Source organism: Monodelphis domestica, chromosome 6, assembly GCF_027887165.1.
Source record: "Monodelphis domestica isolate mMonDom1 chromosome 6, mMonDom1.pri, whole genome shotgun sequence".
Lineage (NCBI taxonomy): Eukaryota > Metazoa > Chordata > Mammalia > Didelphimorphia > Didelphidae > Monodelphis > Monodelphis domestica.
In genome coordinates, this window is record NC_077232.1 from 72053349 (window position 1) to 72067079 (window position 13731).

A 13731-nucleotide genomic window follows, 5' to 3' on the forward strand; every position below is an offset into this window, starting at 1 on the left:
AACAAACCTGTAGTTCTTACTGTTTGTTAATTTCCAACTAACTGCATTATATTTCTTGTTCTTCCTCGGCCACAGTATCTGTTGGGCCCCTGGAAGGCCCAGCATACCATTAGTAACTTCCTTTGAATCCCTGATCCCTTATATTCCTTCTGTTTTCTGGAGCTATAACTGAAATCTGGCTTTCCCCGAAGGTACCACAACCATCTCCACTCTCTCCAAGGCTGGCTGCTAGATCTGTCGTCATCTGCCTCCTAGCCTGATTCAGAGGCTTAGGAAGGGTGGGCACAATTCTTTCTACCTCCTATTCCAGACTCTTACTTGGCCTCTGCCACCTTTCCTTCTGCAATTTCGCCCATCAGATCATAGCATCCCCTTTGGATCCTTCACCTCCTACTTTCTTAACAGACTCAAACATTGGGGAATGTCTCCTCCCACCCTGACAGCATCCTAATGCTATGGGCTGCCAGTGGGCAGTAAGGGAAAGTAGCAGGAACAGGACCCTCAAACTTGGGTGTGTTTCTCCCACATCACTAAGTTCATAGACTTAATGCTGGAAATAACCATCTTCTAGTTCAAACGTCCAGTGATGATAAGGATGATGGCATTCAATATGGCTTTCTATTAATTCATTGGACCCTCACAACAACTCTGAGGTAGGTGCTATTATTATCCTCATTTTTTACATGAGGAAACTGAGGCCCAAAGAAGTTGACTTAGCCACAGTCAATAAGAGGGCCAGGATTCCAACCCAAGGCTCTCTTCCTCCCAGTGCGGTGCTTATTATAGGATCATAGTATCATGGCTTTGGCTCTCAAAAGGCATGAGAGATGGTCTTATCCAGTCTTTTCATTTAATAAAGGAGACCAAGAGAGATTATGCAACTTGCCTGAGGTCATTCAGGTAGTGAGAACCCAGGTCCTCTGAGAGCAGATGCAGCTACACAGCCCTTGTCCTGCTAAAATCTGGCCTCCTACATGATCAGCCGGCCTGGCTCCCATGACCTAAATCAGTCCCCGCTCCTGCTCAGCTCCCCCAGAGGTGGTCACACCTTTAGCTTCACCATCCCCTGAAACTGCTCCACCTCCATGATTCTGAGCTCTGAAACTTCTCTCTGATCACAATCTCCTGCCTGTCCCGAACCTGCTCTTCACCCTCCTTGCTCTTGGCCCTCCACCCCTCTGTCCTCTCAGTTCATCAATCTGTTTTGACTTTGCCTCTGTAAGGGGGGTAAAGGGGTTTTTATAAAAGGTTGGACTGGATTATTCAAGAATTGGGTCACCAGGAATTTAATGAATTCCAAAGAGATTTCTTTACAAAATATAGAAAGATTAAAGTAAGAAATCAGAGAGGATAGGATAAGATATCTAGCCTAAGCACTAAGTATTTTGTTCCGACCCCTGGCTATACCCAGGCAGGGGAGTTTAGTCCTTAGCCAGAGAGACCTTGGCTTTGAGCCGAGTACCTGGGGATGAGCTCTCAAGAGGATAGGCTTTCCTGAGGCTAGTCTCTTCAGAAAATCCGGGAAGGAGTCAGCTCTTTTCACTTACCATGTGTCAGTCCAAAGGGAGAGATTTAAGAACAGTTTCACCAAGTACAGGGTCTCAGGTCCAGCCAGCAGATTCTTCACCAGTCTCCAACTCAGAACTACAGAAGTCAAAGTTCTCCCAGGAACTGGTAACTGCCTTTTAAAGACACTTTCTTTTGCATCACTTCCTGTGTCTTCCTCCACTACCAATTTCAGTTGAAGCTTTGCTTAGGACTGTCCCGGGGTCAGTGAGTTTGATTCTGATTTATCACACAAGTGGGTCCCAGACCTCCCCCACTATGATTAAGTGAAATGTTTACACTTTTGGTGATTAAATCTAAAAAATGGGCAGGGGAGTTAATTTAATCTTCACACCTCTTTCCCTTCACTTCTTTGACCTTTCTCTCTAATCCCTTGCCTGCTGATCCTTTGGCTATTTGGACCTTCTTGATTCCCACTTGAGGGCACCCTCTGCCTTCTTTCCTTTTAAGTACTCTACAAATAGAATAATAATAATAATAGCTAGCATTGAAATAGCACTTTAAAGTGTTATAAGTGCTTCATTTATATTCCCTCATTTCAAAACCAGGCTATTCATTACATTAGACCATGCTAGGTCTTAAAGCAGAGTATACAAGTATTAGTAGTGTTTAATTAGATATTATTAGTTATATTTGTTGGTATTTCATAGATGAGGTTATTGCGGCTCTGCCAGTGACCCTTCAGCTAGTAAGGGTCAGAGGCAAGAGTTATCCAGGCTCTATTTCTAACACCTTCCACCCTGCCTTTTCACTGCAGTGCCCTTGGCCTACGCTGGGCCTTCTCTCATGTAGGCCTTTTGTGCCTCCCATTTCACAGCAGACTGTTGTTCTAAAGCCCCCCATTCTACATCCAGGCCTTTGGGGTATAGCCATGTCTGTCTCTTTGGAACCTAATTGCCACTCTTCAAAGTTGAGAATGGGCAGTCTTGACTCCCTGTCCCTCACCATCCTCAGCCTTGTGGTGGCTCCCAACCCTGACGCTTTGATAAAGCTCTGCTCTGTTATTAAACAGCCAGCCTCTATAATGGGGGGGGGGGGGGACCTTTAGGTGGGGTAAGGTTTGCAAAGTACTTTCTATGGGTCTCAATCCTCACAACCACCTGGAAAGGTGAGTGCTATTATTGACCTCATTTTGTAGCTGAGGAAGAGCTCCAATGACTGGGCCAGGATCACAGTTCTCCTACCTCTTACTTGTCCTTCTCAATATCCTTTTCTCGTTTTCCTATTCCACCTGCCCCCAAACTAGATGTGTGTCCTGCTCTGTATTCCCCCTCCCCAAGATTCTGTCCTTGGTCCCTTTTCCCCTGCATTTTCTTATCTGTTCCCAGGGCTTCATTGCCATTTCTAGGCAGAAAATTTACCCAGTTTGTGCAAGGCATGGTGTTCTGTGCTCGGATTACAAACACAGTAATCCAAATAGCTCCTGCGTTCCAGGCTTACATTCTACTAAAACTTACAGCCTAGAGTAAGATCATCTCTAAACCTATTTTTCCCAGTCCAGTTTCTACTTTGTGTGTGCCCCAACTCTGCATTTCTAGCACATTTTTGGAGATTTCCTTTTGGCCATCTGAAGAACCCCTTAAGTTCAACCCCACCAAAATTTAATGCATTGTCGCCATACCCCAAACCGCCTAATTTCTGCCATTCTGTCTCCCACCTCCACCCTGATCACCCGCATCAAAACATCGGAGTCATCCTTGAGTCTGCCTTTGGAGTATCCAGCTGGCCTCTCTGCTCTGCCCTTCCTTCCTGCATATACGTCAACTGCCACCTGCCCCCCACCCCCACCCAGGGGGTGTTGTGGGGATCAAGTGAAATATTGGTAAAGCACTAAGCACAGTCCCTGGCACATGGTAGGCACTATAGAAATGCTAGCCATCTAGGGTTGTTGACTGAATATATTTTATTAGTGGTCACCAGGGATTAAAATTCAATCCCAATAAAATACTCAAGTCAGTTTGGGATTTTTATGGTGGTTTAATTACAATAGTAGGAAGAAATTACGAAGAAGAGAGAGAGAAAAGGGAATTGGACTGCTCTGGCAAGCCAGATAAGAGTTGGAGGTCAAGGAAAGGAGGAATCGGTCACCTGAACCACTGACCAAGGTGGGTCAGGGAAGACGCTTCACCTAAACCACGCTGCAAAGCTTCTCCCAGTCACCTCACCAGCAAGCCACAAACTCCAAAACCCAACAAGAGCTACAAGCACGCCAAAACGCCACTCAGTGCTCCCCACGCTCCCAACAGAGACCAATGTCTCCGCAAGCAAGAGCGACAGCATGACGCAAAATATATAGGCAGTTCTTTACATCACTTCCTGAGTCTCACTTAGAACTGCCCAGGGGTCTGTCAGTTGTTTCTGATTTGTCACTTGCTAGCACATGTCAGTCATAGGCCATCCTCACAGTTAAACCTTAAGTGGCGGTGTAGACATTGCTTGGTTGCTAAAATTCTAAAGACTAATTAAAGACTAAATTCTAAATCTAAAGCAGGGTGGAATAAAACTAAAATTCACAATTATTATTATTATTATTATTTATTACTACTACTACTTCTAGCACTCCTCCTCCTCCTACTACTACTACTACAGTCTCCTTGGTACATTTAAGCAGACTTTCAGTTCCTAGAACCCAATCTCTCCTCATCTTGACTTGCTAAAATCCTCCTCATAGCTCTCACCCCAGTCCTGCTGCCACCACCAACCCATGAAGACATTTCTGATCTGTCTTCACCCTCCAATGTGGAAGTGGCTCTTGTGCTCCTCAGATTTCCCTGGGCTCTTTCCTGCTTCCAATTTCCCCAGTCTCCTTTTCCTTTGCCCTGTTTATGTACGTGCCTAATCATTTTTATCAAATTTTTATCAAATGTGGGGTAGTGGCTGGGCCCGTTTTTACTGTTTTGTGCACAATCTAGAGGCTGGTGCCTTATGCACACATAAAAGACACTTAATGAATATCTCTTGGATTGAACTGGGCCAAGTTAACTTCAAGCCAGAGACCAAAACAAAGAACATATTTGTTCCACTTCAGTCCTGTCTCTCCAGCACATTCTGTTTCTTCTCTCACTGGGCAATAAGAAGCAAGGTCCACATCAAGACCTCCGAGTGCCCAAAAGATCCCTCGGCAGCGTAGAAATATAATGTTATGGTCCTTGAACTATTCCAGCAAAGGCAGAAAAGCGAACTCCTGCATCTTAGAGATTTTCAGTGAGAAGAGATTTCCAGGAGAGACATGAGTTCGAATTATGGCCCCAGCACTTACTAATAGCTGTGTGACCCCTGGGAAAATATCTATCTTTCCTGAGTTCTACATTCCTCTTCTGTAAAATGGAGATGATAATACTTGTACTGTGGAGCTCATAGGATTCTTCTAGATCAGGGCTGGTGAACCTTTTCCCAGTTCAAGTGGCCAGAGGACAAATTCAAGCTGTTTGTGAGCCTCCCCATCCCCCCAATTACCAAAGAGAGCTGAGGGAGAAAGTGCTTGCTTTGGAAAGCTGGACAGAGGGCCAGGGCATGCAAAAAATGTCCCCCAGTGCTGGGAAGACGGGGAACGGAGCAGTTCTCCCCAAGTGCTGTTTCTGCACACGTGCCATGGCTTCGCCAACATGGTTCTAGATAATTGGCCAAGTTATCATGTTACTATTTCTAGATATCCCCTCAGTTATCCAGAAAATCCATTCACCTTGAAGAAGCCATCCCATTGTTGAGTTTGTATTTCAACTAGTCATTTCTTAAATGACTAGTATCACCTTTGCCTATAAAGACAATGTCAACATGTTCCATTCTTGATTCCATAGAAGGTCGAGGGACTTTTTCTGAGTTCTTCACAGCCGTTGTTGTGGGGTATTATACTTCACCCCCAAGTGCAGCTGGGCCTGAGAAGCTGCAAATGAATATAATCTTGTAGAGGAGGGGTCCGTTCTATGAGTTGTTCCAACACTTGGAGATACTCCACACAAGAAAGACCAACATATTTTATTCTTCTAAATACTCCAATAAATTGGATTAAATGGGGCTTCCATTCTCTTCATTTGAGAACACATTGGTCATCATGGGACCACCACCTGGCATGTGTCTGGAATCCTTGGCCTCTACTGACCCCTTGTGAAATGAGAAATGGGGATATATCATGAGAATATAGTGGCCTGGCACTAGGGACACAGATATAGAATGGAAAATAGTCCTGTGGCTCATGGAGCTACCATGTAAAGTAAAAGCAAGATTTTGGCCAGTAAGGAAAATAGAAAGAACACTGTATTGGGGCAGGAGAACTAAATTTAAATTCCAACTCTTCCATTTGCTATCTGTAAAGTCACTTGATCTGCTTAGGCTCAGTTTCTTTATTTGTAAAAATGGAGGCATTTTAGGCCTTTTAAGGCCCCTTCTACTTTTTTTTTAAATCTCTTTCTGTCTTAGAATCAATACTAAATATTGCTTGGCAATTTGGGGGAGAAGTGGCTTGTGGGAGGGCAGATTTGAACTCGGGTCCTGCTGACTCCAGGCCTTGTACTGAACAACCTAGCTGTCCTTTTTCCATTTCTAAGCTTATGTCCTGTATTGTTAATTAAGGAAATAAATTGGACCATCTAACATGTTAACCAATAGATAGAACCCAGAGAGGGTATACTGTAAAAGAAGATGCTAAAATATTGTTTTATATGTTTTGAATAGCAACCTTTTTAAATTATTTTATTTTTTCTTTTTTTTTGCCATTTGAATTAGTTTAGTCAATTTAGAACATTATTCCTTGGTTACAATAAGAAACCTTTTTTTAAATGATGCTATGAGGCGACAGATTTTCTTTGGGTAAATTATTCCTTTGTTTGGTAGGAATGTGGGTTGGGGATTAATTTTAAAACACAATTAATGTGACTTTTTAAAACCACATGTAAAATGAGACAATTAAAAATAAAAATGGAGTAATGGCCAGTTAAAAGGAATAGAGGACTAGCTGTTAACAGACACCTGGAATGAGTTAATATGATTGAGTACTCTATTTACTTTGAACTTTTTGGCTGCTCATACAGAAATGGAAGCACTTTGGAGAAATTGTGAGTTGGAAAGACCAAAACTAATAATGGTAATTGATAGTATGAGGAAGTACCCTTAAAATGCATATTTCAGATAAACTTATAAAAGGAGCCCAGTTTAGAATAAAATGGTTTTAAAAGCATTATTTCCTAGCCCAAAGCTCCAGGAAAATCTTGCAAAATATCTTCCAATATTTAAGAGCATAAAATTATTTTAAAGAAGCATTATCAAGTCTGAACTCCTCAGTGGTCTGAAACATTTTGTAAAAGTGTACATACGTGTGAAGACTGTTGAGGCATAACAGGTTGACTTCAAATAGGTTGCTTAACCTTTTTGTGACCACATTTTCTTTGCAACATCTTAAATACAAATTCTTCTTGGACAGAGTCAATAGAGAGGGCCATAACAATGGTTCTCTGTAAGACAAGGTTGTTTTCTGGTGTAATTCAGCTAATGGATTGCCCTTGTGCTTCCCATTAGTCGGAATCCCGAGTAAAGTTCCTCAAGTTCTTTAGAAAGGTGACTGCTTTTTCACTACCATCGTGCAGAGCTGCTCCCGGGTGCCAGTTTCTTGCAGTCATGTTTTGGCACGTAGACCCTGGAAACCTTTCTGGAGCCAACTGTTGTCAGTGCTAACACATGCCCTTTACGTCCACATTCTTTAATTGCTTCCAAAAGCTAGCCTGATAGGGCAGTGATTCTTAGCTATTCATGAGAGGTGGCAGGTCATTGGTTAGTTTTTAGCAGGTTTTTTTTTCCTTCTCCCTTCAAGTGGCAGGATCACTGGGTAGCTAGCTCATATAGGGCTACGTTTTTGCCATGGGCAAATACCAGCTATGTGCTGGCTTACCTGCCCTGTTCCCCACTCCCATGTGAGGAATATTATTGACCTCATATGAAAACATCCCTCCCTTTGGAGCCTTTACAAATGAGTCTGATTTCCTCTTGGGCCCCTCAACTAGAAGACAGATGAGTTGTCTTCTCCAGGAGATGCCAGAACACTTCTGCTGAGGTAAGATGCAGACCTGGGAGCAGAACCCTAATGCGCCAGACTCTGGGCCACATATTTGGGGGGCCAGCAAGTTGTGGTCCACACAAAAACCAGTTGGCACTGGATTGTTTCATCGTCTGACTTTGTTGGTCCCTCCTCTAGGTGAGTGTCCTGACTGACCAGGTGGAGGTCCAGGGTGAGAAGATCCGGGACTTGGAAGTCTGCCTGGAAGAACACCAGGTGAAACTCAATGCAGCTGAAGAGATGCTCCAACAGGTGAGGCTGGAGACAGCGGAAGCCTAAGCTGTTACTGAAAAACTGCAGGCTTAGGGTTACTAAAAAGCAGGGCCGCAGGGAGATGGATTAAAAGAACAGGAGTTAAAGGAATTAAGGTGATTTTCTTACTCTTTCCCAAGGGTACGAGGAGAGATGGGTTCCTTTCTTGACAACCCAGGAAATAACTTACTGGCCAATCATTAGATGGTTTCTCTATAGCAAAGAGCAGGAGAAAATTATAAGATGGGCACTGACTGGAGGCAAAGGAGAACAGGCAGGGGAGAGAGCTGTCCAGGGAACAGGATGAGTTCCAGTTGGGGACATGGAGGGGGTAGAGGAGCTGGGGTGAGGGGCACAAGGAGGCAGCTTGCCATAGTGAGTAACCTGGGAGTGAAAGGGGGGAGAAGGCCAGCCACAACCTGTTGAGCAGGTTAAACCTGGCAGCACAGCAGACATTTCTCAGAAGTTAATTCAGTACAACAGCCTTCTGTTGTCCAATTTCTCTTAAATATCATTCGTGGGTGAGTGTCAGTGCAACACAGTTTTTGAGAGAATCACTTTGTCGAGTGATTCAGAGGAATAAAATAGAAGCAGCCAAAGATTGATTCAGAAGACTCCGGTGGGGGCAGCCAGTTTCACTTTCAGGAGTGGGGGTAGGGGAAGATGTGGGCTGGAAAAGCAGAGTAAATGTGTTTACATGTAAGTCAGGTCCTAATTACCTGAATCACGGCAGGTCCATGTTTCTGCCCTTGTCCTATGCCATCTACCACGTACCTAAGTTAGCAATACCAGAAAGGCCTTTTTACAGTAGAAACAGGGAACAACCAAATGAGGACTATGTCAAGGGCCGGTAACAATTTGGAGGCCTTCTACTGATCAGGCCGGGATTTTTTTTCTTTTAGTGCTTTTTTAACAAAGAGGCTGCATACGTTATTGAATAGTGAGCCAGCCTCAGACTTTGGAAAACTCAATTCTTTGCTTTTTTAAAATAGCTCTTATCCTCTGTGTTTGAATTGATATTAAGTATTGGTTCCAGGGCAGAAGAGCTAGGCAATTGGGATTAAGTGACTTGCCCAGGGTCACACAGCCAGAAAGTTTCTGAGGCCAAATCTGAGCCTAGGATCTCCCCTCTCCAGATCTTGTTTTCTATCCACTGAACCATTGAAAACAAATGCAGAAAAGCAGAATTAATAAATGCAACTTTTTCAGATCATAATGTAATAAAAAATTATAATTAATATGGGTTCTTAGAGAGGCAAATTTAAAATTAATTTGAAACTAAATAATCTTAATTCTTTAAAATTTGGTGGATCAAAAAACAAATCACAGAAACAATTGCTGGTTTCATTGAAGAGAATGACCTTGAGTAGATAACATATCTATCCACTGAGCCACCTAGCTGCCCCAGAAGACCTGAATGCAAATAAAGTCTTCGGACATACACTGACTGTGACTCTGGATGTGCCCCAAGCAACTAAGTCTAACTTAGCTAACTAATCTTGCTGATCTCTCTTAGTAAAGGGAATTTCCCCATTGGGAGTTCCCTACACCAATAAAAGCATAGGTGTGATTCCTTCCTCTCCCCCACCAATAACTGCTTTGATACTTGGGGATTTTTCCATCACTATCATCTCTTAATAACCACCTCCCTTCCTTGTACAAAGAAGCACAGTCAGGCAAAACAAACTCAACCTTTGACCATCCTCCATTCTGGGTGATTCTCAGTCCTCTGGAGTCAGAGGTGCTCAATGCATTGATCAGGGTTCTTGTGTTTTCTTACATTCACCAGCTAGAGCCTTCTTTCTGTGTTCTTAACTTTGCTCTGCATCCATTCCTACACATTTAATTGTTCTTCATATTTGTCGTTCTTGTTGCTCAAGAACATTCCATTATATTCATGTGCCACCATCTTTTCACCCATTTCCCAAATGATGGGCACCTGCTTTGCTTCCCCTGTTCTGGGCTTCAGTTTAGGAATTTTTTTAATACCTCTCCTAAGAATGGCTCTTAGCATTTCACTGATCCATAAAATTCCAATGACGAGAATGTGTGCTAATTTGTTTAAGAAAGCCATTTTGCACAGGTTTCTCTTGGTGTAATATCATATGAAACAAGCCTAACTGAGGCTAGCACAATTATATCTATAGTAACTCCAAAATGTCCTGTTTCCTTCATAGGAAGCAGCATGATATAGTGGGGAGGACCCTGGATGAGGAGTAAAGAAGCCTGAATTCTAATCCCAGCTCTATCATTAAATTGGTCTATGAACCTAGGGAAGTCACTTAGCCTTACCTTTTTGTCATTGTTGTTAATGACATAACTATTTCCCATGGCAAAGATACTGGAATGATTTGCCATTTCCATCTCTGGCAGAGTTAAGTGACTTGCCTAGGATACCAAAACTAGTAAATGTTGGAGGCCAGATTTGAACTCAGATCTTCTTGACTCCAGACTTAGTGCTCTATCCACCACGTCGCATAACTACCCATGAAATCCCACCTAATTCTATCTATATAAAAGCTTTCATAGTCATCACCTAGGTCCGATCCCTCATTCCTTTTCATGTGAGCTATTATAACTGGTGTTTCCATTTCTAGATGCTTTCCAATCATTCATCCTATACAGTATAAGGTAGCCCTTCCACGTTGTGACTTTCCTCGTTGTGGTTTTGATATGTCATGGGTCAGCATAAGAAATTAAATGAGAATTGGGGGTAGGGGAGTTTTGTAAGAGCCTTAGACAACACACAAAGGCCAGCAGGTAACAAAAAAAAGTTTAGAAACTCAGATGCATAAAACATATATAATGTTGTATATCAATATATTTTATCCTTTGATACCACAAATATGCACAAATTCTTTTTTAAAGTTAAAATAAGTAATAAGTTAAAGTTTGTAAAATGAATGCAAAAGCTAGCAAACAACACACACAAACTAGAAAATCTAGAAATATCTTAACATTGTAAATTCCCTTTTAAATAAAAGAAGAAACAATTCAAACTTCTAGTACAAGGGAAGGCCAAAAACTTTTATGCAAATTTTCCATATCATGTAGGAGCCAAACCCCTAACCCCAGGATGTGGACATGATTCCCCACCACCCTATAACTTCCTGAGACACAAATGATATTGCTCCTCTGCCCCCCAAATTTTTATTTGCTCTTTCCTACTGGAAAATAAACAACCTATTAATAAATAATAAACTCTATTCCTTGGTTGCTTTTGAGGGTCTTCTGCAACCTGGTATCGTTTAACATTTCAGACAGTATCCCCTCTATATATTCTTTGCTCCAACCAGATCCTTTCCTATCAACTTCTGGGTTTTTGTAGCTCTGCATCTTTTATTAAATCCCTCTAACTCTATCTCTAGTCACTAAAACATTCTTCAAGGTCTGGCTAAAATGGCATTTTTACACAGAGCTTTTTGTTGCTTTTCCAAACTGAGGATCTCTGCCCCCTCTAACCTCTTAGAGCAGTCTGTCTGTATCACTTCTCTCACATCCTACCTTCTTCTGAAGTCATCTGTGGGCATCTCATCCTCTACCACAGGACTGAGCTTCTTTAGGGCAAAGATTATGTTTTAATCTGGGCATCCCCCCTACTCCTAAAGCAGGGTCTTTCTTTCACTTAGTAGGTAGTCGATAAATCTTCATTCAATGAATAAATAAACTTGCCCTTTTGGTGTCTTGACCTCCCCACCCATGAGCTATCAGGGTAGAATTAGATGACCTTTGAAATTGTTCCCATGACCACTCTAGACCTTATCAACCAACAGGACATGTATATCATTCCATGAAAGGAATTGTGCACAAGGCTTTGAAGGAAAGGAAATCTGATTGGTAATCAGGGTCTCCAGAATCTAGTCTAGCATTCCATGGGCCTGTTTTTAGTTTCTTTTCTTTGTCTGTTGTTTTGTTTCTGTTTTACATTTTTAAATCAGGAATTTAAATTATTAAGAGCATGGACTCCAAGGATTTTGAGCCCATAATGTTACATATGAGGAAACTGGGGTATAGAAAGGGCAGTAGTCTTAAATTCATATGAGTAGTTGGTAGCAGAGCCAGGATTGAAACCAATTCCCCTGACTCTATCTCCAACTGAGTGCTTTGAGAGAAACATCACAAAATAGCCAATTTGGAAACAGAAAACATCTTTCAAGCACTGACACTAGCATCAACCTTGGCCAGCTTAGAGGCTGCCACTGTGTTTTCTGACAGCTCCTTGTCCATAAAAAAGAAGGCATTTTTTAGTTTTCCCAAGATCTAATCTTGTTAAGCCCTTTGAGGGCAAGAGCTATCTCATTTCTGAATTTGTAGTTCCAGTACTTAGCACAATGCTTGGCACTTATTAAGCACTTAATGGACTTTAAAAAAAAACTCATTCATCTTACTTTTTTTTTCACCATTATTGCTCAGAACATTAAAAAAAACATTTTTTTAATTTGTACGGGAAAATTTGAATTGAATGGAGTTGCTTTGTGTTTCTTTTGTGTCTCTTGCCAAAAAAGAGGAAATCATGATAGGGAACCCCAAATATTTGTGCTAAGTGTGTGCCAAAATGCCCCTAACATCACTAAGTACTGTAACTGCGTGGTGTGTGCTTTTGTGGACTTAACAGATAAAAAGTGGCTCATGAATTCAACAGATGAGCATTGGGATGAGGTTATGGAAGCTCAATCTTCAGGAAGGCCAGACCAGAAAGAGCCAACACAGCTGAGTTACAGTAGTTTACTTGTTTAGCATATGCTCTCCTAAGACTAACATTATAGATTTTTTTTCCAAATCTACTCTCACACAATATCCCCCGAGTCCTGAGGCCAAAATGGCTTCTGGGACCTACGCCGTGCAAGTATCATTCAAAAAATCTTGCAGATTAAAGTTTCAACCTTTCTAGAATATGATATGGCCAAAGTCCTTTGCTAACAGTTTTTTGGTTTGGGGTTTTTGTAAATCTTTCTCTGTTTATGTGGGTTTGCTTAAGGTGACCACACTTCTGAAATTTCTGAATGACATGGGGAGATGAACACCTAAAAAATAGCTGCTCTTTATTCAAGTGGTATACAAGTGGTTTACAGGTACAATCAAATGGAGGCCACTCTAACCTCATTGGCTGGTGGTTTGGTGGATGGTGGCGTTTCTACCCTTTTCATTTATCCCTGGGTTCGTCATACTGCCCAGACTTCATCATAACTGAAGAACTTGGGTTGAGTGGGCTCCAATATTTTTAAGGGCCAAATAAAAGACATGTTCCTTTTTCTTAGAAAACTTGAGTAGGCAGAACTCATTAAGTTGTTTTTAGTGAAATCCCAGTATGAAGGGCTGCATGTTTATTTAGTAGTCTTCATTTGCATTTAAACTGGTCCAAATGAAAGCTGTCTTATTTCCTTCAATCTCCTCTCTTCCCCCAACCAAAACTTCAGGATTAGATGTGGATTTTTCTCTCCTTTTTTTTTACACAGCCATGATAAAAAATTATTATAATAATAATTTATATTTATTATAAGAAAATAATTTTCCATTTCCCACATCCATTCATCTAATAGACCCTTCTTACAGAGAAAAATAATTAAACGGAATTAATCAATACAATGACTGTTTCTTATAACTATAACCAACACTCCTTCCCTTTTCCTCCATAAATCTACTAAGATGGCTCATCACAATTACTCACCATTTGATTTCCTTTCAATTACATTATTATAATTGCAGTCTATATTCTATTGGTTCTGTATACTTAATTGCATTGGATCATTCAGGTATTGCCATATTTCTCTGAATCTCTTGCATGTCATGTCCCATTACATTTATGTGCAACAGTTTGTTCAGTGATTCTCCAATCAATAGGCACCTTCTTTGTTTCTGAGGAAGGC

The 13731-nt window shown here is 41.6% G+C and overlaps 1 protein-coding gene across 21 annotated transcripts in view; it reads left to right on the forward strand.

The window, feature by feature from the left end:
• Positions 1-13731, forward strand: part of PPFIBP2 (PPFIA binding protein 2) — a 195643-nt gene that overhangs the window by 104831 nt on the left and 77081 nt on the right. For 20 of the 21 annotated variants that reach the window (XM_007496981.3, XM_007496983.3, XM_007496982.3 and 17 more), the window contains one exon: positions 7751-7864. In XM_007496981.3, coding sequence (XP_007497043.2) covers positions 7751-7864 — 114 coding nt within the window. Of the gene's footprint in view, positions 1-7387; positions 7610-7750; positions 7865-13731 lie in introns of those variants that run through there. The other variant, XM_007496993.3, reaches the window with a different exon arrangement.